At 35.6% G+C, this 26,068-nt stretch overlaps 1 protein-coding gene across 1 annotated transcript in view; it reads right to left on the minus strand.

Moving 5' to 3' along the window:
- COL24A1 (collagen type XXIV alpha 1 chain) overlaps positions 1 to 26,068 on the minus strand; it is a gene marked incomplete at both ends in the record, with an annotated part of 398,140 nt that overhangs the window by 120,213 nt on the left and 251,859 nt on the right. The window contains 4 exons of the mRNA XM_079698762.1: positions 10,215 to 10,268; positions 24,320 to 24,364; positions 24,483 to 24,527; positions 24,813 to 24,866. Coding sequence (XP_079554888.1) covers positions 10,215 to 10,268; positions 24,320 to 24,364; positions 24,483 to 24,527; positions 24,813 to 24,866 — 198 coding nt within the window. The remainder of the gene's footprint in view (positions 1 to 10,214; positions 10,269 to 24,319; positions 24,365 to 24,482; positions 24,528 to 24,812; positions 24,867 to 26,068) is intronic.

The following is a 26,068-nucleotide window of genomic DNA, read 5'->3' on the forward strand; positions in this document are numbered from 1 at the left end:
TGTGAACACCTCACTTTTAAAAAAATGTGTTAATGGGAAAAAATGTGGTATGTTTGGTTATCTTAAACTTTTTCTAATTTGTTACATTAATGTTTATTTTAACATATTTGAAAAGTATTGAAAGTACAAAAAACCCCAGATTAAGTAAATAAACCATAATCCTACCATACAGAGATGACACTGTAAATATGCTTGCATATTTCCTTCTAGTGCTTTTGTGGGAGCATACTTATAAATAACTATATCTGTTTTATTTTAATTAATTTATTTTTTTTTTATTTTTGGCTGCGTTGCGTCTTTGTTGCTGCGTGCAGGCTTTTCTCTAGCTGTGGTGAGCAAGGGTCACTCTTTGTTGTGGTGCGTGGGCTTCTTACTGTGGTGGCTTCTCTTGTTGCAGAGCACGGGCTCCAGGCGCACAGGCTCCAGGTGCACGGGCCTCATCAGTTGTGGCTCGCGGGTTCTAGAGCACAGGCTAAGTAGCTGCAGCGTACGGGCCCATTTGTTCCGCAGCATGTGGGGTCCTCCTGGACCAGTGATTGAACCCACGTCCCCTGCATTGGCAGGCAGACTCTTAACCACTGTGCCACCAGGGAAGCCCCTAACTATATCTGTTTTATGTTTAAGATTCTATTTGAAATATAAATATTTTACCATGTTACTGTAAATATTTCATAACAAAATTGTTCAATGGCTACATAATATTACATTCCATCTAACATTCTGCAGTACCATAATTTAATCATTTTCTTAATGCTAGACATTTATATTGTTTATAAGTCTTCTTTACAGTAAAATTTTGCTTTATGGGATTTATTATATGCATATTAGACTATAAGTGAATGTTAAAGTCTATAACAGCAGATGACACTGCTGAATAGTTGAGATAAGTATATGAATAATAGAATTATAAGGTTGGTATGTAAGCATCATATATGTTGTCCCTACTCAATAGCACAGCCATTAAAGGTATTAAGAGGTCACTAATGTTTTTCAATTATGGCTTATTAAATATTATGTATAATATTTTAAAATTCATGGATTGTCTTCAGAATGTAGTTTTACCCTATTATAAACACACTGAGAGAAACATCTTTGTGCAGTAGTCTTTGTATGCATTCTGCATTTCCACCCTTGGAATAGAGTCTGAAATGTAGCATTATTTGGTCATAAAGTGAAGTCAATTTCCAGAAAGGCTGCAATAATTAACATTCCACAAACAATGTATAAAACTAGAATCTATTTCATTGAACTCATCCTAGCACAGAATATTATTTTTTTAATTCTTCATTAATTTGATGGACAATCTGGTATCTTAAAATGTATATATATATGCTTGACTACCAGTGAGGTTGAATATTCTTTTTGTCATTTGTTTATCAGCTATCTTCAACATTCTACATGTTGCTTGATCATGTCCTTTGCCCATGTATTTTGGGGGTCATTTAAAAAAAATTTGTAGAGTTCTTTATGTGTTGCAGACATTAACTTTTTTCTGCCCTATTTTACTGCTAACATCTGCCCAGTTTGTTGTTTGTCATTTTATTTTAAAAACATAAAGGTAACTTTTAACCCCTAAATAAGCTCACTGTAGGACACCTGGAAATACATAAAAGTAAAAATGACCCAAAATAACCACTTGACCCACTTAACATTTAATGTAGCTCCTTAAATCTTTTAGTGTTTTTTAAAAAATCTGAATGGGAGAAGTTTAAAATTTGTATGTAGTTAAACCTGTCCAGTCTTTTATGGATTTTTCTACCATATTTAAGTTTAATACACCTATTCCCATTAAAAATTTTCACCTACTCTTTTGTCACTTATGGTTTTAAAATACTTATCTATTTAAGCCATTGTTTTGATGTACTGTGTGAGGTGAGTATCAAAACAAACTCTTTTAACCAAATAGCAACACTTCCTACTTTTCACTTTATGCTCTAGTGAATGCAACTGATTAAGGTCCCCTGAAAATATCAGGCTGTTTCATGCCTCCATATCTTTCCTCATACTGTTCCATTCACCTGGAGTGCTCTTTCTACCCTGTTTACCTGGTTACTAATTTATCCATTATTCAGACCAAGTGTCATTTCCTAAATCAAGTCTTCTGGGAAACCCAGCTTGGGCTAAATGTATCTCCTTTGTGCTCATTTAGGGACTGTAAATTAATCTCTATTTTAGCATTTATCCTAATATGTTGAAATGATTTTTTACCGTGTTACCTATATCTCTACTAACTGTAAACTCTTCATGGCTTAACAATAAGCCCCTTAGAATCTATCACAGTCCTTAATATATAGTAGGCACTCAACAAACATTTGTTGAACTTAGAAAGGGTGATGCAATTATTCTAGCATCATTTTTAACTCTTATCTTCCCTACTGATGTGTAATGTTGTCCCTATCAATATTAAATTCTTTTATATTCTTGGTTATTGAAAAGTTACCTTTTTTTGTCCCACATCTGTAAATCTAGATGGATCAATGTCACAGGGATTATTCTGTCTTTATTATTTCTTTTAATATCTAGTAGCAGTAGTCTTCCTCTTCTTAAAATATTAAGCTATTTCACCTGCCCATTCTTATAACCTATACTGAGAATAATTAAATCCCACACCTAATTTATAATGGGTAATGAGAATTTTGAATGGGATTGGATTATATCTAATTCATTAATCTAAAAAATAATCAGTCTTCTGTTTAGATGATAAATTGCCTTTCTGCTTAAGTCAGTTTCTAGGTCTCAGTAAATTTTCAAAATTTTCTTCATAAGTATCCCATCTAATTCTCACTAAGGTTATTCTTAATTATTATGTTCTGTTTCTATCTTGAGTGGGATCTTTTTCCTATTATATTTTCTGCTAATTACTTGTATGTAGGGAAACTGATTTTTAAAAGCTGTTTATTACATGTATTGCTGTTATATTACTCTCTATCAGTAGTTGAAAAAATAGAATTGTCTTTGGGTTTTATAAGTCTTTTGGGTTTGTTTATATTTTCTCTAAATTACAATGCTTTCATTTCCTTTTATGATGATTTGTGCATCATATCCCACTACAGTAGCTAAAACTTTTAAAATAATGTTAGATGATATAGTGACAGTTGGTAATCTTATTTTGTGGTTCCTAAGCATATATCAGTGTTTCAGTGTTTCCTAGTAGGTTGGACACAGACACAAGATAGATACACTACCATATTACAGAATTATGCTTGACTTTACTAGAATATTTTGTTTTAGTTAACAGACTTTATTTCTTAAAGAAGTTTTAGGTTTACAGAGAAATTGAACAGAAAGTACAGAGAGTTCCTATATACTACCCCTGCCCAGTTTCCCCTACTATTAACATCTTACATTGGTATGGTAAATTTGTTGCAACTGATGAACCAATACTGACACTTTATGACTAACTAAAGTCCATAGTTTACCCTAGGGTTCACTCTGTGTTGTACAGTTCTGAGTTTTGAGAAATGTATAATATCATGTATACACTTTTACAGTATCATACAAAATAGTTTCACTGCCCTAAAATTCACCTGTCCTCCACTGATTCATCCTTTGTCCCCTTCCCCCAATCCCTGGCAAGCACTGTTCTTTACTGTCTCTATAGTTTTGCCTTTTCCAGAATGTCACATAGTTGGAATCATATGGTATTTAGATTTTTCAGATTGGCTTTTTCTTCATTTAGTGGGATGTATTTAAATGTTACTCTATGTCTTTTTGTGGCCTTATAGCTCATTTCTCTTTATTGCTGAATAATAGTCCACTGTATGGATGTACCACAGTTTGTTTATCCATTTAACTTTTGAAGGACATTATTGGTTGCTTCCAATTTTTAGCAACTATGAATAAAGCTGCTATAAACATTCATGGGCAGGTTTTGTGTAGTCATAAGATTTACACTCATTTCAGTAAACACCAAGGAGCATGACTGCTGAATCACATGGTAAGAGTATGTTTAGCTTCGTAAGAAACTGCCAGACTGTGTTCCAAAGCTGCTTTCCACCAGCAATGAATGAGAACTCCTGTTGCTCCACATCTTTGCTAGCATTTGGTATTGTCAGTGTTTTGGATTTTAGCCACTCCTACAGGTGTGTAATGGAATGTCATTGTTGTTTTAGTTTGCAATTCTCTAATGATATATGATGTGAATATCTTTTTTTTTTTAAAAGAAGATGTTGGGGGTAGGAGTTTATTAATTAATTTATTTATTTTTGCTGTGTTGGGTCTTCGTTTCTGTGAGAGAGCTTTCTCTAGTTGTGGCAAGCGGGGGTCACTCTTCATCATGGTGCACGGGCCTCTCACTATCGCAGCCTCTCTTACTGTGGAGCACAGGCTCCAGACGCGCAGGCTCAGCAGGTGTGGCTCACGGGCCTAGCTGCTCCATGGCATGTGGGATCTTCCCAGACCAGGGCTCGAACCCATGTCCCCTGCATTAGCAGGCAGATTCTCAACCACTTCGCCACCAGGGAAGCCCCTGATGTGAATATCTTAATATGCTTCTTTGCCACCTGTACGTCATATTTGGCATGGTGTCTTCAAATCTTTTGCCCACTTTTTAATTGGATTGTTTCTCTTATCATTGACTTTTAAGAGTTCTTTCTATACTTTGGATACAAGTCCTTTAACAGATATGTGTTTTGCAATTATTTTCTCCCAGTAATGGCATGTCTTCATTCTCTGAACATGTCATGGAGCAGAAGTTTTTTAATTTTAATGAAGTCCAACCTATCAAATTTTTCATTCATGGATCATGCTTTTGTTTTATTGTATCTAAAAACTCATTGCCAAATCCAAAGTCATTGAAGTGTTCTCCTCTGTTATCTTCTAGGAGTTTCACAGTTATGCATTTTACATTTAGGTCTATGATTCATTTTGAGTAAATTTTTGTTAAAGATGTATAGTATTTGTCTAAATCCATTTTTTTTTGCTTGTGGATATCTAGCTGTTCTAGTACCATTTGTTGAAAAGACTATCAATTGAATTGCCCATGTTCTTTGTCAAAGACCACTTGACTATATTTGTGGAGTTCTACTTCTGAGCTTACCATTTTGTTCCAATTATCTTTTGTCAATACTACACTGTCTTGATTACTGCAGCTTTATAGTAAATCTTTAAGTTTGGTAGTGCCAGTCTTCTGACTTCAATATTATGTTGGCTATTCTGGGTCTCTTGCCTTTCCATATGAACTTTAGTATGTTTGTCAGTATCCACAAAGTAGCTCACTAGGATTTTGACTGGAATTGAATTTAATCTATAAATCAAGTTGTGAAGGACTGACATCCTAACAATGGGTCTTTCTATCCATGAACAAGGAATATCTCTCCATTTATTAAATCTTCTTTGATCAGAGCTTTGTAGTTTTCCTCAAATAGATCTTGTATATATTTTTTAGATTTATGCCTTTTTTTTTGATGCTGATGTAAATGGTACTGTACTTTAAATTTCAAATTCCAAGTGTTTATTGCTGGTATATAGGAAGGTGACTGATTGTTGGTCTTTTTAATTAATTCTTTGGGCTTTTCTTTATAGTCAACTATGTCATCTGCAAAAAAGACAATTTTATATCTTCTTTCCCAGTCTTTTCTTTTCTTTTCTTGTTCCACTGCATTAGTTAGGACTTCCAGCCCAATGCTGAACAGGAGTTTAAAAAAAGAGGGACATCCTTACTTGTTTCCCTGTTCTTAGGGGGAAAGCATCTAGCATTTCATCATTAAGTATGATGTTAGCTATAAGTTTGTTAAAATATATTCTTCATAAAGCTGAGCACGTTCCCCTTTCATCCTAGTTTACTATGAATTTTTATCATAGATGGGTATTGTATTTTGTCAAATTATTTTTCTGCACCTATTTTATATAATTTATTTTTTAGTTTGTTAAAGTAATGGATTATACTAATTGATTTTTGAAGGTTGAACCAGCCTTACATACCTGGGATAAATCCCAGTTCGTTACTAGTGGATTCAATTTGTTAATAGTGGATTCAATTTGTTAATAGTTTGTGGAAGATTTTAAAATATATGTTCATGAGAGATACTGGTCTGTAGTTTTCTTTTCTTGTAATAGCTCTGTCTGGTTTTGGTATTAGGGTAATGCTGGCCTCACAGAATGAGTTAGGAAGTATTTCTTCTGTTTCTATTTTCTGGAATAGATTGTAGAAAGTGGGTATCATTTTGTTCCTTAAATCTCTGGTAGTATTCACCAGTAAGACCATCTGGGCCTGGTGTTTTCTGTTTTGGAAGGTTATTAATTGTTGACTCAATTTCTTTAATCAATATAAGCCTATTCAGATTATCAAATTTTCCTTGTGTGAGTTTTGGTAGATTACATCTTTCAAGGAATTTGTCCATTTCATCTAGGTTATCAAATTTGTGAGAATAGAATTATTCATAGTATTCCTTGATTGCCTTTTTTAACGTCCATGGGATCAGTAGTGAAGGTCACTCTTCCATTTCTAATATTAGTAATTTGTGTCTTCTCTCTCTTTTTTTTATTCTTGATGATCCTGGCTAGGGGGTTTGACCAATTTTATTGATCCTTTAAAAGAATAAGTTTTTTGTTTCATTGATTTTCTCTATCTTTCCTGTTTTTAATTTAATTGATTTCTGCTCTGATTTTTATCATTTACTTTCTTCTGCTCATTTTGTATTTAATTTTCTCTTCTTTTTCTGGTCTCCTAAGGTGGAAGCTTGTTATTGATTTTAGATCTTTCTTCTTTTCTAGTATATGCATTCAATACTATAAATTTCCCTCTACACACTGCTTTCATTGCATCCCACAAAGTTCGATAAGTTGTATTTCCATTTTCATTTAGTTCAAAATATTTTTAAAATTTCTCGAGATGTCTTCTTTGAACCAGTGTTATTCAGAAGTGTGTAGTTTAATCTCAAAATAGTTTGAGATTTTCCAGTTATGTTTCTCTTATTGATTTATAGTTTAATTCCATTATGGACTAAGAGCATATTTTGTATGATATCTTTTCTTTGAAATTTGTTAAGGTGTGTTTGATGACCCAGAACGCAGTCTATCTTGGTGAATATTCCATGTGAACTTGAAAAGAATGTACATTCTGCTGTTACTGGATTAAGCAGTCTATAAGTGTCAATTAGATCCAGTGTCCTGATGGTGGTGTTCACTTCAACTATAATCTTACTGATTATCTGCTTGCTGGATCTCTCAATTACTGATAGATAAGTGCTGAAGTCTCCAAATGAAATAGTAAGTTTGTCTATTTATCCTTGGAGTTCTATCAGTTTTTGCCTCATATAATTTGATGCTCTGTTGTTAGATGCATACACTTTAAGCATTATTATGTCTTTGGAGAATTGATATACTTATCACTATGTAATGTCCCTCTTTATCCCTGATAATTGTCCTTGATCTGAAGTCTATTTTGTTGGAAATTAATATAACTACTCCAGCTTTCCTTTGGTTAGTATTAGTACATCTTTGCCCATTTTATCTATCTCTTTACTTTTAATATATCTGTGCCTTTATATTTAAAGTGGATTCCTTGAAGACAACATACAGTTAGGTCTTCTTTTTCTTTCTACTCTGTGTCTCTGTTTCTCAACTGGTGCATTTAGAACATTGACATGTAAGTGATTACTGATACCCCTGGGTTCATACCTACTATATTTATTACTGTTTTCTATTGCTACCCTTGTTCTTTCTTTTTTGTCTTCCATTCTTTTTATCCCACTCTTTTGAAAATTAAGACTTTTAATCGATTCCATTTTCTCTCTTATTTTAGCATGTCAATTATACTTCTGGTTTGATCTAGATATATATTTTTGCTTACGTACTTCTAAAGGAGTTTAAGATTGTCATGAAGATTTTAAGGTACGTTATGGTTGGGGTTGAACTTCAAACTTATATACCTGATTTTCCTCTTACCTCTTTCAGTCATCTCTGCAGTTTCATCCTCTTCTAGCAACATTAATCATATGTAGCATTTCTTCAAAATTCAACCATAGATCCTGTTCTTTTCTCTTTCCTATACTTTTTCCCTAGACCAGTGACTCCAATATTTTAAATTTCAGCATATTATTCTGCTTTGAGCTCCACATCCAACTGCCATCTTCACAGTTCTCAAAGGCACCTCAAATTCAACATAGCTAAACTGACTTATAATCTTCCATTCTCAAACATAAATTTCTGCTGGTATTCTCAGTTTCAGTGAGTGATATCATTATCTCATTAATTCTTCAAGCCACAACCTTAGGAATCATACTTCACATATAGCATATCTATTTCCTGTTGATTTTATCTCCTTTTGAATATTTTACATCTATCTACTCTTTCTTTCTGCTAATCATAAACAGTTCTACTATCTCTTATCTGGACTGGTGTAACACAAAGCTATTCTTGTCCATTCTTAGTCCCTTCCAATTTAGTTTGAGTGATCTTTACAGAACAGTAATATGATCATAAACCTAGCCTTATCCCTTCAGTGACACCCCTTTGTTCTTAGGATAAAAATACAAATCTTTGGGAGTAGGGCTTACTGAGCTGCATGTGTTTTGTCCCCTCCTTCCCTTTCCATCCTCATCTTGCACTCACTTCCTACCTGGCTCTCTGTGCCACACCATGCTGGCCTTCTTTTAGATCTTTAAATAAATAAGTAGGGTTGTCTCCCAGTTCACGACTTCTCTCTGGAATGACTTTTCTCCATATTTGCTTAAGTAACTACTGTTCATCCTTCAGATCACAACTCAGATGCTCCTCCTCTGGAAGTTTCCCTAACCCCAGATTAGGATAGTTTCTTTGCTATATATTATCTCAGATCTAAGTAGCTCAAATATGTGAAACAAAGCCCATTATATCCATTATGAATTGATTTATATTTTATTTAACAGACCCACTGACCCTGTGACCTGAATGTCAATTTTTAGTTGCTATTAAGCCATTTTAGTCGTTTATTACTACAACAATAAATCTTTGCTTGTATAAAGCCTAAGATATTGTCTGTGCTGTTGCCATAGCCCTGTTGATACACTTTTCTTGATTTAAATGTGTTCGCTCTTAAGATTAATTTTAATTCCATTTCACTTCATCTAATATTACTGGCTGAATGATTACACCTTTGGCTAACTGACCTTTGGTTAATGCTGTTTAACAAATATGCATCAGGTAGATATAACATGCCAGACATTATACCAGGGAAGAGGACTGTAAAGGTGCAAAAAATGGTCTCTGACTTCAAGGAGCTACAGACTCTTTAGAAGAAGTACTTAGAGATTTGCATGATTTATGATCAAATGAATATTAGAATTAGGATGGCAGGTTAAGAGATACAAAACAGAGAAAAATGAGAAGAATTTAGTTTGATAAAATCAACACCACATTTAAGATACTATACTTGGAAAAATTATACCCATAGGCAAGTGTTTACTATTGTTTGGAGAGCTTATACCATAGGTTAAATATGTAAAGGAGGAAATGAACACAGTTTGGTAAGAAGAGCTCTTTGTTAGAATTTTCTACTTCCTACTAGCTAAATGAATTATGCAGAAGCCACCTATAAACTTTTGTGTCAACTGATGGATAAGATCAACCCAGTAGTTTGAAAACCTATTTGTGTTGTAAATCTTAGAAGCATGTTACTGCACATTACATCTGATACTATTAGCCAGAAGAATGGCTTCATAGGCAATAAAGAATATATTGTGAGAGATAAGGCATGGCAAGGTATTTCATTTTCACAATTCATTTTCCATGGAAACTCTATAACTGAGTCAGATTTATGAAATGGTGATGTGACTTTTTGAATTATTGATCTAACAGCATTTCTGTCAAGTTTCCACACTTTGGCCCATTACATGTAGAGTCTGGCTTCTCTATATGGTCTTTTATTATAGAGTTGTCCTCATAAATGTGATTTTGTGTGTGGGAGGGCAGTGTAATAATTATTATACGAACAGCAAGCCATTCAGAAAAAAAATTCTGAGATTTAATAAAACTGAATTATCTTTGCTGAAAATAGAAATATGTGAAGTTTTAACAGTTCCAGACAAACAGGACGAAATTTGACTTTATGAAACCAGGAAGGCACTAAAAATTATATTCACAGCAAAATATTCATTCTTATAATTAGGTGCCCATGACACATGCTGATTTCCAAAACATACCAGCCACAGCACAAAAAGGCAATAATAACAGACAGGTAAAATACATTATATATATGAAAAAACACAATTAGAAACACATGAAGATAAACTTACTGGTTCTCCTGCAAATCCCCTGTCTCCTGTACTCCCAGGGGGTCCTTGTAAACCCTGAATAAACAAAGGCAAAGCTTGAAGAAAAAGTGATGCTTGAAAATGTTTTGGTCAGTTTCCCTACCTCAGCTTTCCCTCAAGATCCTCCCATCTAATTTTTCTGTCAACCTCTATTTGTTTTTTCTTTTATGGTAAAATACGCATAACATAAAATTCACCACTTTAGAAATTTTTAAGTGTATAGTATGTGTAAAGTTACAGTACTGTGGCATTAAGTATATTCACATTGTTGTGCTACCATCACCACCACCTATTTTTAGAACTTTTTATCTTCCCAAACTGAAACTCTGTACCCATTAAATAACCCCCTATCCCCTACCCTCTTCCCTTGGCAACCATGACTCTACTTTCTGTCTCTATGAATTTGACTACTTTAAGTACCTTATATAAGTGGAATCATACAATATTTGTTCTTCTGTGTCTGGCTTATTTCATGTAGCATAAGGTTCATCCATTTGTAACATGTGTCAAGACTTCCTTCCTTTTCAAGGTTGAATAATATTCCCTTGTATGCATATACCACATTTTGTTTATCCTTTCATCATCAATGAACACTTGGGGTTTTCTACCCTTTGGATATTGTGACTAATGCTCCTATAAACATTGGTGTACAAGTATCTGTTTGTATCCCTGCTTTCCATTCTTTGGGGTATATACGAAGAAGTGGAATTGATGGATTGTATGTAATTCTATGTTTAACCATTTGAGGAGCTAGGCATACTGTTTTCTACAGCAGCTCCACCATTTTACATTCTCACCAGCATAGCACAAGGATTCCCATTTCTCCACATCCTTGCCAACAGTGGTTATTTTTTCTGTATATATAGGCATGTGTGTGTATTTAATAATAGTCATTCTGGATGGGAAGTGGTATCTCAATGTGGTTTCGATTTGTATTTCCCTAATGACAAGTGATACTGAGCATATATTCATATATTTATTGGCCGTCTGTATATCTTCTTTAGAGGAATGCTTACTCAAGTCCTTTTGCTCATTTTTTCATTGTGTTGTTTATTAATTTGTTGTTGAGTTGTAGGAGTTCTTTATATCTACCTGTATTCTTTATATTTAATCTCCACTCCTATACAGTGACAAATATTTGTCATCCATCATTATTTTAGATTTGGATTCTTTTATACTTTTAATATCAATATAAAGTTTTTTTCAAAAATAATATACTTGTGCTGTATTAATAAGTATGACTTATGCCCTTATAACCTGGGAAGGCACAAAGCTCTCAACCTAGATAACCAGAAATGATCAAATTGGACCTCTCCAATGTTCTTTAATTTCCTCCATTTTTACATCATGCCACCTATGGTACCATAAAATTGAGTCTTAGATATGGGGGTGTATTCTAAAATGGTATGTAAAACTCTAAATTAAATTCCAGGTCCTCTTTGATCCTTCCATTTAAAGATTAACTGAGCATGTACTGTGTGCTGGACACTGATGACTACTAATGTATGCTGTAAAATACATTACAGATGTATAAATACAGATGTATAAAATACTGCCCTTGTTTATTTCCTATTTGCTTCTTCTACTCTTCTACATTACTGACCTTGGGAAGTTTGGAAATTATACAACAGATCACAATTACCATTTTATCTTAAAACTGAAATCTAAAAAATATGATATTAAATTAGAAGTAAAGACGTTCAATATTTCTAGCAACAAAGAATCTTCTAAGTTATGATTATCAATGCAGTGTTTAGTTACATATGATTGTCTGGTTAGAGAAAGGGAGATATGCAAAATCTCATGGACTCCTATTGGAGTAAGACCATGTTTCAGTCATGAAAATCATCTGCTACTCATGTACTCCGGACTCCTAAATTAAGGGATCAATATAAGGGATCCCTCTGTGCTTGGTATATCAATTGAACATACAGCAAGAGTTCAGAACCTTAAATAATGTCTGCCCAGTTTGCTTTGTAAAGTGTGTTAGCACACAATATTAAGCTTAATATGTACTTGTAATACTGTTAATCATGAATAAATGCTGTTAGGCAAAGCTATGAAATGACCTAAATGGATTCTAATTATTTTTATTGGAGACGAAGAAGAAAAGCAAAAGCTGGCACAAAATAAAAATTCCCTTTAAGCTTTCCAGATGCTACTGAAATACATTATTTGTAGTACAACTCCTTGCTCTATGATGCATCTCAGCAATTATGACAATGATGACCAGGAGGATAATGACTATGGTGGTTGCTATTTATTGAGAGCCTGTGATGAGCACATAATGAGCATCATTTGTTACAACTATAAAAGGTATCTCATTTTAATGATAGGGAAACTGAGGCTCAGAGAGGTTAAATAATTTGTACAAAGTCAAAACAGCTGTAAGTGACAGAACCAGAATCTGGCCTCGAATGTGTCTGACTCCATTGCCATGCTCTTCCACTACACTAAACTGCTTTTTACTGAATTCTATGAGAAATCAAGCATTCAATGCCTTTCCATTTTAAATAAACATGTTTTGAGCATCATCAAGACATTTTATGAGAATAAGCAAGGGAGTATATAAATGTTATTTCTATTGCCACACTTTCACTGTAGGATCATGAAAATGTGTGCATTCTGCTTCATTGTCTGAAGAATGGGAAAGAATAGAGTTAATACTGTATACTTTTTGTATTGTAAAGATTATGAAATAAATGCTTCTCAAGTATTCTGAGTTACTACAGAGAAAACTATATTTAAAGAAGAAATGCTAAGTGTTTCCACTTCCAATATTGGCCAAGTTGCTCCTATCAAACCAATCTATATAGAGATAACTATAAACCCAAGATAAAATATTAAAAAGCAAAGATATGAAAGTACTGGAGAAAGACCAAAAATAGGCAGGAACTAGAGTAGTAGGGTCTACACTTGAAAGAAGGAATGACCCTAGGTGAGTTTCTGATTTTTTTTATATGGCTTTTAGCCAGAGGAGAAGCCATACAAGATGGTTAAAATAAAGTAGGATAGAAACTTCAGTCTTATTGGCATGGAGGACCCTAGGGCAGAATTTGAAGTGACCATAGATGGTGAAAAGTGGTGAAAGAAAGAGCCAGAGAGGAGCCTCAGATTGCAAATATAAACTCTGCTTATAGCTCTTGCTGACATTTAAGGTTTGTATTGGTATTGTAGACTCCAAGTAGCCCAGACAAGGCTAAAAGAACTTAATAGAGATTTCAACAGCCACCTACCACAGAGGAGAGAAAACTTGGCATTTTACCAGCCAAGTTAACTGCCTGCCAAGTTAAAAACAAAACAATACTCTTCAAAGAAATATAACAGACTTTAGAGTCACTAAAATGAATCAGTCAAAATGTTCAAGATACAATTCAAAGTTATCAGACAGGGAAAATTTCCCATATTTATAAGAAAAGGCAATTAATGGAGACCAAACTCAAGATTACACAGATGGAAGATGGCGGAAGAGTAAGACACGGAGATCACCTTCCTCCTCACGGATACACCAGAAATACAGCTACACGTGGAACAACTCCTACAGAACACCTACTGAACGCTGGCAGAAGACCCCAGACCTCCCAAAAGGCAAGAAACTCCCCACATACCTGGGTAGGGCAAAGCGGAGAGATTCCCGCACAGAGGATCGGTGCCGAGCGGCACTCACCAGCCCGAGAGGCTTGTCTGCTCGCCCGCCGGGGCGGGCGGCGCTGGAAGCTGAGGCTCGGGCTTCGGTCAGAGCGCAGGGAGAGGACTGGGGCTGGCGGCGAGAACTCAGCCTGAAGGGGGCTAATGTGCCACAGCTAGCCGGGAGGGAGTCCGGGAAAACTCTGGAGCTGCCGAAGAGGCAAGAGACTTGTTCTTCCCTCTTGGTTTCCTGCTGCGCGAGGAGAGGGGATTAAGAGCGCTGCTTAAAGGGGCTCCACAGACGGGCGCGAGTCGCGACTGAAAGCGCGGAGCCCAGTGACGGGCGTGGGACGCTGGGGCTGCTGCTGCCGCCGCAAAGAAGCCCGTGTGCGAGCGCAGGTCACTGTCCACACCGCCCTTCCGGGAGCCTGAGCAGCCCGCCACTGCCGGGGTCCCGGGATCCAGGGGCGGCTTCCCTGGGAGAACGCACGGCGCGCCTCGGGCTGGTGCAACGTCACGCCGACCTCTGCCGCTGCAGGCTCGCCCCGCACTCCGTGCCCCTCCCTCCCGCCCGGCCTGAGTGAGCCAGAGTTCCCGAAGAGGCTGCTCCTTTAACCCTTTCCTGTCTGAGCGAAGAACAGACGCCCTCCGGCGACCTACACGCAGAGGCGGGGCCAAATCCAAAGCTGAGACCCGGGAGCTGTGAGAACAAAGAAGAGAAAGGGAAACCTCTCCCAGCAGCCTCAGAAGCAGCGGATTAAAGCTCCACAATCAACTTGATGTACCCTGCATCTGTGGAATACATGAATAGACAACAAATCATCCCAAATTGAGGAGCCAGGAGTCAGTACTGTGCCTCTGAGGTGGGAGAGCCAACTTCAGGACACTGGTCCACAAGAGACCTCCCAGCTCCACATAATATCAAACGGCGAAAATCTTCCAGAGATCTCCATCTCAACACCAGCACCCAGCTTCACTCAACGACCAGCAAGCTACAGTGCTGGACACCCTATGCCAAACAACTAGCAAGACAGGAACACAACGCCACCCATTAGCAGAGAGGTGGCCTAAAATCATAAAAAGTCTGCAGACACCCCAAAACACACCACCAGACGTGGACCTGCCCACCAGAAAGACAAGATCCAGCCTCATCCACCAGAACACAGGCACTAGTCCCCTCGACCAGGAAACCTACACAACCCACTAAACCAACCTTAGCCACTGGGGACAGACACCAAAAACAACAGGAACTACGAACCTGCAGCCGGCAAAAAGGAGACCCCAAACACAGTAACATAAGCAAAATGAGAAGACAGAAAAACACACAGCAGGAGAAGGAGCAAGATAAAAACCCACCAGACCTAACAAATGAAGAGGTAATAGGCAGTCTATCTGAAAAAGAATTCAGAATAATGATAGTAAAGATGATCCAAAATCTTGGAAATAGAATAGACAAAATGCAAGAAACAGTTAACAAGGACCTAGTAGAACTAAAGATGAATCAAGCATCGATTAAAAACACAATAAATGAAATGAAAAATACTCTAGATGGGATCAATAGCAGAATAACTGAGGCAGAAGAACGGATAAGTGAGGTGGAAGATAAAATAGTGGAAATAACTAATGCAGAGCAAAATAAAGAGAAAAGAATGAAAAGAACAGAGGACAATATCAGAGACCTCTGGGACAACATTAAACGCACCAACATTCGAATTATAGGGGTTCCAGAAGAAGAAGAGAAAAAGAAAGGGACTGAGAAAATATTTGAAGAGATTATAGTTGAAAACTTCCCTAATATGGGAAAGGAAATAGTTAATCAAGTCCAAGAAGCACAGAGAGTCCCATACAGAATAAATCCAAGGAGAAATACGCCAAGACACATATTAATCAAACTGTCAAAAATTAAACACAAAGAAATCATATTAAAAGCAGCAAGGCAAAAACAACAAATAACACACAAGGGAATCCCCATCAGGATAACAGCTGATCTCTCAGCAGAAACTCTACAAGCCAGAAGGGAGTGGCAGGACATAATTAAAGTGATGAAGGAGAGAAACCTGCAACCAAGATTACTCTACCCAGCAAGGATCTCATTCAGATTTGATGGAGAAATTAAAACGTTTACAGACAAGCAAAAGCTGAGAGAGTTCGGCACCACCAAACCAGCTTTACAACAAATGCTAAAGGAACTTCTCTAGGCAAGAAACACAACAGAAGGAAAAGACCTACAATAACGAACCCAAAACAATTAAGAAAATGGGAATAGGAACATACATATCGATAATTACCTTAAATGTAAATGGACTAAACGCTCCCACCAAAAGACACAGATTGGCTGAATGGATACAAAAACAAGACCCATATATATGCTGTCTACAAGAGACCCACTTCAGACCTAGAGACACATACAGACTGAAAGTAAGGGGATGGAAAAAGATATTCCATGCAAATGGAAACCAAAAGAAAGCTGGAGTAGCAATTCTCATATCAGACAAAATAGACTTTAAAATAAAGACTACTAGAAGAGACAAAGAAGGACACTACATAATGATCAAGGGATCGATCCAAGAAGAAGATATAACAATTGTAAATATTTATGCACCCAACATAGGAGCACCTCAATACATAAGGCAAACACTAACAGCCATAAAAGGAGAAATCGACAGTAACACAATCATAGTAGGGGACTTTAACACCCCACTTTCACCAATGGACAGATCATCCAAAATGAAAATAAATAAGGAAACACAAGCTTTAAATGATACATTAAACAAGATGGACTTAATTGATATTTATAGGACATTCCATCCAAAAACAACAGAATACACATTTTTCTCAAGTGCTCATGGAACATTCTCCAGGATAGATCATATCTTGGGTCACAAATCAAGCCTTGGTAAATTTAAGAAAATTGAAATTGTATCAAGTATCTTTTCCGACCACAATGCTATGAGACTAGATATCAATTACAGGAAAAGAGCTATAAAAAATACAAACACATGGAGGCTAAACAATACATTACTTAATAACGAAGTGATCACTGAAGAAATCAAAGAGGAAATAAAAAAATACCTAGAAACAAATGACAATGGAGACACGACGACCCAAAACCTATGGGATGCAGCAAAAGCAGTTCTAAGAGGGAAGTTTATAGCAATACAATCCCACCTTAAGAAACAGGAAATATCTCGACTAAACAACCTAACCTTGCACCTAAAGCAATTAGAGAAAGAAGAACAAAAACATCCCAAAGTTAGCAGAAGGAAAGAAATCATAAAAATCAGATCAGAAATAAATGAAAAAGAAATGAAGGAAACAATAGCAAAGATCAATAAAACTAAAAGCTGGTTCTTTGAGAAGATAAACAAAATTGATAAACCATTAGCCAGACTCATCAAGAAAAAAAGGGAGAAGACTCAAATCAATAGAATTAGAAATGAAAAAGGAGAAGTAACAACTGACACTGCAGAAATACAAAAGATCGTGAGAGATTACTATAAGCAACTCTATGCCAATAAAATGGACAACCTGGAAGAAATGGACAAATTCTTAGAAATGCACAACCTGCCAAGACTGAATCAGGAAGAAATAGAACATATGAACAGACCAATCACAAGCACTGAAATTGAAACTGTGATAAAAAATCTTCCAACAAACAAAAGCCCAGGACCAGATGGCTTCACAGGCGAATTCTATCAAGCATTTAGAGAAGAGCTAACGCCTATCCTTCTCAAACTCTTCCAAAATATAGCAGAGGGAGGAACACTCCCAAACTCATTCTACGAGGCCACCATCACCTTGATACCAAAACCAGACAAGGATGTCACAAAGAAAGAAAACTACAGGCCAATATCACTGATGAACATAGATGCAAAAATCCTCAACAAAATACTAGCAAACAGAATCCAACAGCACATTAAAAGGATCATACACCATGATCAAGTGGGGTTTATCCCAGGAATGCAAGGATTCTTCAATATACGCAAATCAATCAACGTGATACACCATATTAACAAATTGAAGGAGAAAAACCATATGATCATCTCAATAGATGCAGAGAAAGCTTTCGACAAAATTCAACACCCATTCATGATAAAAACCCTGCAGAAAGTAGGCATAGAGGGAACTTTCCTCAACATAATAAAGGCCATATATGACAAACCCACAGCCAGCATCGTCCTCAATGGTGAAAAACTGAAACCATTTCCACTAAGATCAGGAACAAGACAAGGTTGCCCACTCTCACCACTCTTATTCAACATAGTTTTGGAAGTTTTAGCCACAGCAATCAGAGAAGAAAAACAAATAAAAGGAATCCAAATTGGAAAAGAAGAAGTAAAGCTGTCACTGTTTGCAGATGACATGATACTATACATAGAGAATCCTAAAGATGCTACCAGAAAACTACTAGAGCTAATCAATGAATTTGGTAAAGTTGCAGGATACAAAATTAATGCACAGAAATCTCTGGCATTCCTATATACTAATGATGAAAAATCTGAAAGTGAAATCAAGGAAACACTCCCATTTACCATTGCAACAAAAAGAATAAAATATCTAGGAATAAACCTACCTAAGGAGACAAAAGACCTGTATGCAGAAAATTATAAGACACTGATGAAAGAAATTAAAGATGATACAAATAGATGGAGAGATGTACCATGTTCTTGGATTGGAAGAATCAACATTGTGAAAATGACTCTACTACCCAAAGCAATCTACAGATTCAATGCAATCCCTATCAAACTACCACTGGCATTTTTCACAGAACTAGAACAAAAAATTTCACAATTTGTATGGAAACACAAAAGACCCCGAATAGCCAAAGCAATCTTGAGAACGAAAAATGGAGCTGGAGGAATCAGGCTCCCTGACTTCAGACTATACTACAAAGCTGCAGTAATCAAGACAGTATGGTACTGGCACAGAAACAGAAAGATAGATCAATGGAACAGGATAGAAAGCCCAGAGATAAACCCACGGACATATGGTCACCTTATCTTTGATAAAGGAGGCAGGAATGTACAGTGGAGAAAGGACAGTCTCTTCAATAAGTGGTGTTGGGAAAACTGGAGAGGGACATGTAAAAGTATGAGATTCGATCACTCCCTAACACCATACACAAAAATAAGCTCAAAATGGATTAAAGACCTAAATGTAAGGCCAGACACTATCAAACTCTTAGAGGACAACATAGGCAGAACACTCTATGACATAAATCACAGCAAGATCCTTTTTGACCCACCTCCTAGAGAAATGGAAATAAAGACAAAAATAAACACATGGGACCTAATGAAACTTCAAAGCTTTTGCACAGCAAAGGAAACCATAAACAAGACCAAAAGACAACCCTCAGAATGGGAGAAAATATTTGCAAATGAAGCAACTGACAAAGGATTAATCTCCAAAATTTATAAGCAGCTCATGCAGCTCAATAACAAAAAAACAAACAACCCAATCCAAAAATGGGCAGAAGACCTAAATAGACATTTCTCCACAGAAGATATACAGACTGCCAACAAACACATGAAAGGATGCTCAACATCTTTACTAATTAGAGAAATGCAAATCAAAACTACAATGAGATATCATCTCACACCAGTCAGAATGGCCATCATCAAAAAATCTAGAAACAATAAATGCTGGAGAGGGTGTGGAAAAAAGGGAACACTCTTGCACTGCTGGTGGGAATGTGAATTGGTACAGCCACTATGGAGAACGGTATGGAGGTTCCTTAAAAAACTACAAATAGAACTACCATATGACCCTGCAATCCCACTACTGGGCATATACCCTGAGAAAACCATAATTCAAAAAGAGACATGTACCAAAATGTTCATAGCAGCCCTATTTACAATAGCCCGGAGATGGAAACAACCTAAGTGTCCATCATCGGATGAATGGGTAAAGAAGATGTGGCACATACATACAATGGAATATTACTCAGCCATAAAAAGAAATGAAATTGAACTATTTGTAATGAGGTGGATGGACCTAGAGTCTGTCATACAGAGTGAAGTAAGTCAGAAAGAGAAAGACAAATACTGTATGCTGACACATATATATGGAATTTAAGAAAAAAAAAAGGTCATGAAGAACATAGGGGTAAGACAGGAATAAAGACACAGACCTACTAGAGAATGGACTTGAGGATATGGGGAGGGGGAAGGGTAAGCTGTGACAAAGTGAAAGAGCGGCATGGACATATATACACTACCAAACGTAAGGTAGATAGCTAGTGGGAAGCAGCCGCATAGCACAGGGAGATCAGCTCGGTGCTTTGTGACCGCCTGGAGGGGTGGGATAGGGAGGGTGGGAGGGAGACGCAAAAGGGAGGGGATATGGGAACATATGTATACATATAACTGATTAAATTTGTGATAAAGCAAAAAATAAAAAAAAATTAAAAAAAAAAAAAAAAAAAAAAAAAAAGATTACACAGATGTTATTATGTATCACACAACGATTTTAAAGTAGTTAGTATAAATATGCTCAATAATGTAAATAAAAATGTACTCATGATGAATAAACAAATAGGAAATCCCAGAAGAGAAAGAGCATTTGTAAAAAGAAACAATGACAATTATAGAGCTGAAAATTAAATATCCAAACAAAACTTAAGAATACAATATCATAAAGAAAATTTTATTGAAAGACTTAACAAGTTAGAGAAGATAGATTCCGGTTGCCCAACTGAAAAAAAAAAAAAAAACAGGAAAAATAAAGATTGAAATAGGAATGAACAGGGCCCCAGGTATCTAAGGTAATCAAAATGACTAACATATATTTAATTAGAATACAAGAAGGAAAGGAGAGAGTAAATGGTGTAGAAAAAAATATCCTAAAAAAAAAGTTGAAAAATTTCCAAATTTAGTGAAGGCAAATTTACACATGCAAGAAACTCAGCAAACATTAAGCTGGATAAATGTGAAGAAAATCCATCTAGACACATCATAGTCAAACTACTGAAAGCCAAAGATAAAGAGAGAATCTTGAAAGCAGCCAGAGAAAAATGATACATTATATGCAGGGGAATAATGATAAAGATATGTGTGGACTTCTCATCAGAAATAATGCAGGCCAAAAACAAATGGCATGTCATCTTTACAATGCTGAATGGAAACAAACAAAGACCCCTGTTGACCCAGATTTCTGTAACTATAATTATAATTCTATAATTTCAGTGAAAATATCCTTCAAGAATAAAGGTGAAATAAAGAAAAACTAAGAGAATTCATCACTAGAAGAACTTGACTATAAGAAATCTAAAGGAAGTTCTATAGGCTGCAGGGAAGTATACCACTTAGAAATGTGCATCTGTAGAAAGGAATGAAGAGCACCAGAAATAGTAAATGCATGGATAATTTTAAAAATCACTACTTTCCTCCTAGATATCTCTAATTTATATTTCATTTATATTAAAGTAGAATTTTAACTTTGCAATATGGGGTTTATAACGTATATAGATATAAAACAAATAGAGCATATAAGACAGGATGCTGGTAAACAGGTCTCTATGGCTGCAAGTTTCTTACAATTATGTTAAGTATTACTGTATTAACTCTAAGTAGACAGTGGAAAGTTACAATGTGATCCCTAAACCATGGGTTGGCAAACTACAGTCTGAGGGCCAAATTTGGACCATCACCTGATTTTGTAAATAGTTTTTTTTGAATAGTCATGCTCATTCCTTTATATACCATCTATGGTTGCTTTCACACTATGATGACACTAGAGCTGAGTAGTTGTGACAGAGACCATACGGCCCACAAAGCCTAAAATATTTTGTGGCACTTTACAGAGAAAGTTTGTTGACTCCCGACCTGGAATAACCACTTAAAAGTAATAATGAGAAGTAGAGCTAAAAAGCGAATAGTTAAATTAGAGTGGAGTTCTCAAAATCATCCAGTGCCTAAAGAAGACACTGCACACCACCACTGCTGCCACGACAGAGGAGAAACAGCCGTAAAAATGGTAGACCTAAATCCAACTACATCAATAACTACATTAAGTGGAAATGGAGCAAACACTAATTAAAAGGCAGAGGTTGTTGGAATGAATAAAAAGGCAAGATCTAACTTTAAGACATTCACTTTAAACATCAAGGCACAGATGGTTTGAAAATAAATGAATGAAAAAGATATGCCATGCAAACAGCTAGAGAGACTTACATATCAAATAAAGTAGATTTCAAAACAAACAGTATTACCAGGGATAAAAAGTATTACCAGAGATATAGAGGAACATTTTGTAATGATAAAAGTCTCAGCTGATTGGGAAGACATAGTAATCATAATGTGAATACTCTAAAAATAGTTTCAAAATACATAAAGCAAACTCTGACAGAATTAAAGAGAGACAAAAATACAAAATCATAGTTGGAGAATCTAATACCCTTAACTCATCAACTGAAAGAATATCTAGATAAAAATCAGTAATGCATGAGCTGTTATAGTTTTTATAAGATTTAGAAAACTAAAAAGTTACTCAGGCTTTATCACCTTAATAACACAATGAATCATATCCTTTCTTCTTGATTTTCCCTTTGAGTCAGATATACGTGTGGCTGAAGGCAAGTATAGGAAACAATGTTGGCCCATAGACAAATATACTTCTCCTGTTTATCTGGACTAGCAGAGTATATATGTGTTACCAATTTCCTTGTAATACCTAGCTTTAGAATTATGACAATTTAGAGATGCATCTTTATTTTACAGATGAAGAAAATATGATCCAGAGAGCTAACCAATCTAACCAAGACTATACAGATATTAGGAGCGTGCACTAGAACAAAGGTTAATCTGATCTCCAGTGTATCTTTCTACTATACAGCACTGCCTGCTTGTTGACAGTGCATAAATGATGAGAGATGCTGAGATTACCGTGCAGGATCAAACAAATCTTTGGGGCATCTGTATTTTTTGGATTAATTGATCCAAGCTTCCCTCAGATCTCAAAAGTCTCTTTCAGTTTGATTGAGACCGAGGAGACAATGTAGGTATAAAGTTAAGTAAACCTCAACAACTAGTATTAACTCATGATTTACTGTCACTCACTAAGGTAACTTTACTCTTCCGGTAGTCTATGAAACTTGTTTGCCATAAGCTACCGTTACAAAATGGTTCTAGTAACTTTTATTTGATTGAGAAAATCAAATATCAAATTCTACATTTATCCATGCATATCTGATAGGCTGAAAATGAAGGTAAAACTCTAAGGAATGTCAACAATGTACAAAATGAGTAAGTAATTTTATTTCTCTTGGCCTCATTTTTCTAAAGTAAGAGGAATGGACCTGATAAATTCCAAATTTCTCCACTCAACTACAACATATTGGTTTTGTATACAGTGTAGCAAAGTGGAAAGGATCTCCAGAAACACCATTTACATTGATATAATAGAAACTTAGATGATGAATATTAACACTCAAGGAATGTTCTTTGGCGATGACTTCAATTAATAATATAATGTCACACACAAGTTCTTTCCCTGGATACAGTCATTCTTCTCTTTTAAGTCTCTGCTACTTTAGGTTTGACCATTGGTAAATATAATGCTAGTATGGGAAACAACCGGCAGGGGGCAGCAGATTTCATAGAGGAAAAAGTAAATGCAGTGACATTAGTGATAATTACTACAGCAGCTAAAACATTTTTGTCCACTCCTTTTCTGACTCTTCAGATTACTATAGCAGCTAAAACATTTTTGTCCACTCTTTTTCTGACTCTTCAGTTGCAGTATATTTAAATTATGATATAATTTAATAACTTTAAATTATACATATATATATGACAAATCAAAATGTCATTAAAATTATGATTACAAATGGAATTAAAACCCCATACATTTAAGCTCATGTGCTCAAAATTATATATGTATATATGTGTAATATATATGTGTGTGTGTATATATTTCTCTTTTTTAAAAAATACACTTTACTCCCCCTCAGTTAGTGATGATAACCACAGAACTTGTGTTCCAGAGAAGAAATTGTATAATTCTGAGATTTTTGATGGTAGGAAAATATTTAGCATTATATAGTATTAAAAACTCTTAGAGCAGTGCCATAGCTCCACACTCCAAGGGTGCAAACAACATTCAAGGTGAGTTAAAATGAAACTAGGCAAGAAGCTTCAAAGAAGTTTCTTATGTTAGCTTTATTAATATTCTGTTATATTTACATGACATCATACCACTTTATCTTGAAATGGATTTTACAGAAAAACTATGATAGCAGAGGTGAAGTAAAAGTATCAGTTATCACCACCGGTTTATAGATAGGTACAAAAGAGGCCCAGATTGAGTAAGCAATTTGCCTCAATAAAAGACTGACCCAAGGACTGAAGGAGGAAAAGAACTTGTATTCTCTTAGTCTAAAATACTGATTACTAAACAAGAGTTGTATCAGAGAATAAAGTGGATAAAATTTGCTTCTAGCTTGGCCATTTTTAATTACTTACTTGTTTCCCTTGAACTCCTCTCTCTCCAGGGTTTCCAGTCTTACCCTACATAAGAAAGAAAATGCCTGGGTCAAGCAACTCCCTCCCTAAATATGAATCACACACCAAGAAAAATGGAAGATATTATATGTTTATCTTTAATGTGAAATATTTTACTACTTACAATAAGACCATAAGGCCCTCTTTTTCCTTGATCTCCTTTTCCACCCTAACAAGAATCAATACCAGGTGAGTTAATCAGAATGTGAATTATGGTCTTATACACGCTAACATACACTCACATACCAAAAACTAAGACATCAAATACATAGTTCAATAATAAAAAGAATACATTTCTCTGTGTGTAGTAAAAACTTTATGTATGTTTCACACTTAGACTAAGAAAAAATTTAGAACCATACTTTTATAAGGAAATACATCAGTGTTTAGACAGGTAGGACATATGGGCTCAAAAATATTTAACTGTGTATGAAATGAGAAAATAAGTGATTACCTTGGCACCTTGTATACCTTGTTCTCCTAAGAGACCATCTGGTCCTCTTGGTCCCTAGAGATGGAAAAAATATCCTGTTGTTAATTTTAAATGTTTCTTTTTTACTGTTATGCATCCTTACAAATGGAGACACTGGACTCTTTTTTAGTTGAAAAACTCCTTTTGCTTGTTTCTGTGCCATGAACACAGTAAAGAATACAGCTGAGTATATGGATGAACCCATTTACATGGGAGAATCAGGCCAGTGTTTTCAAGATTTAACGCCAAATAGTAAATCAGATGACCACAAAAACAGCTGATTCAGTTGTTGAGGTAGCTGTAGTATAGGTTTGTAATTTGAGTATTTTGTTTACCTTATCCTTTACTCTGCAGAAATCCAGGATTTACTCTAAAAACAACTCTAAATTAACTTTAAAGTGTCTGGTTTGTTTGTCCAAACAGTCTTCCTAATTTTATATTTTTGAAATGGAACTCTTCTCATCACTTTATTAGAAAAAGAATGCTGACTGCACTGTTCCCCGCTATGCACCTGCTTGACAGCTGAAAGATGGCAAGGGGCACAGAAAAGGAATAGAAAATGCTGTTGGGAATGTTCATGTAAATTTAAAACTTCTCAGCTATGTTGCTATCAATATTAATTCAGTAATTAGTTATGGAGAAGCATTAGTTGCAAAAGTCATTCTCTAATGAAAGAGGACAGTATATGTTCCTTGCCTAATTATAACTGTCCTTGGAAGATCTTAAAGTCCTTTGCAAGGGAATTAATTTAATTCTACAACCATTAACTGAACATATACTGTGAAAAAGGCACTGCATTAAGTTTTATGGGAATCCACATTATGAGATAAGGTAAATTATATAAATAACTATAAAATAGGCAGAGATATTGTGTGTTAAGGGCTAAAGGGATCAAAGGAGGGAGAGAGCTTTCACATGTTTGTAAAGGGAATGAAGATATTATTTTGACAGTCAGAGATCATACTCTAAAAGAAATTCTAGATGGAGGCATAGTATGAGAAAAGGGTAAAGAAGCAGGAAAAAAGATACTTAAGAATGAAAAAACTCGTTTGTTTAGCTGAGCTGGTGATTACATGGAGTATTTTTTTTAGTATTTCTATACGAATAAATAATTGTGAAAAGACTGGGATTTAAAACGTGAAGGACTGGAGTTTATATTTGAATCAATAAGCAATGAGGAGTCGCTGAAGATTTCTATACAAAACAGTGATACAAATCTCCCAATACAACATGCTGAT

Source organism: Hyperoodon ampullatus (genome assembly GCF_949752795.1).
Source record: "Hyperoodon ampullatus genome assembly, chromosome: 2".
NCBI lineage: Eukaryota > Metazoa > Chordata > Mammalia > Artiodactyla > Ziphiidae > Hyperoodon > Hyperoodon ampullatus.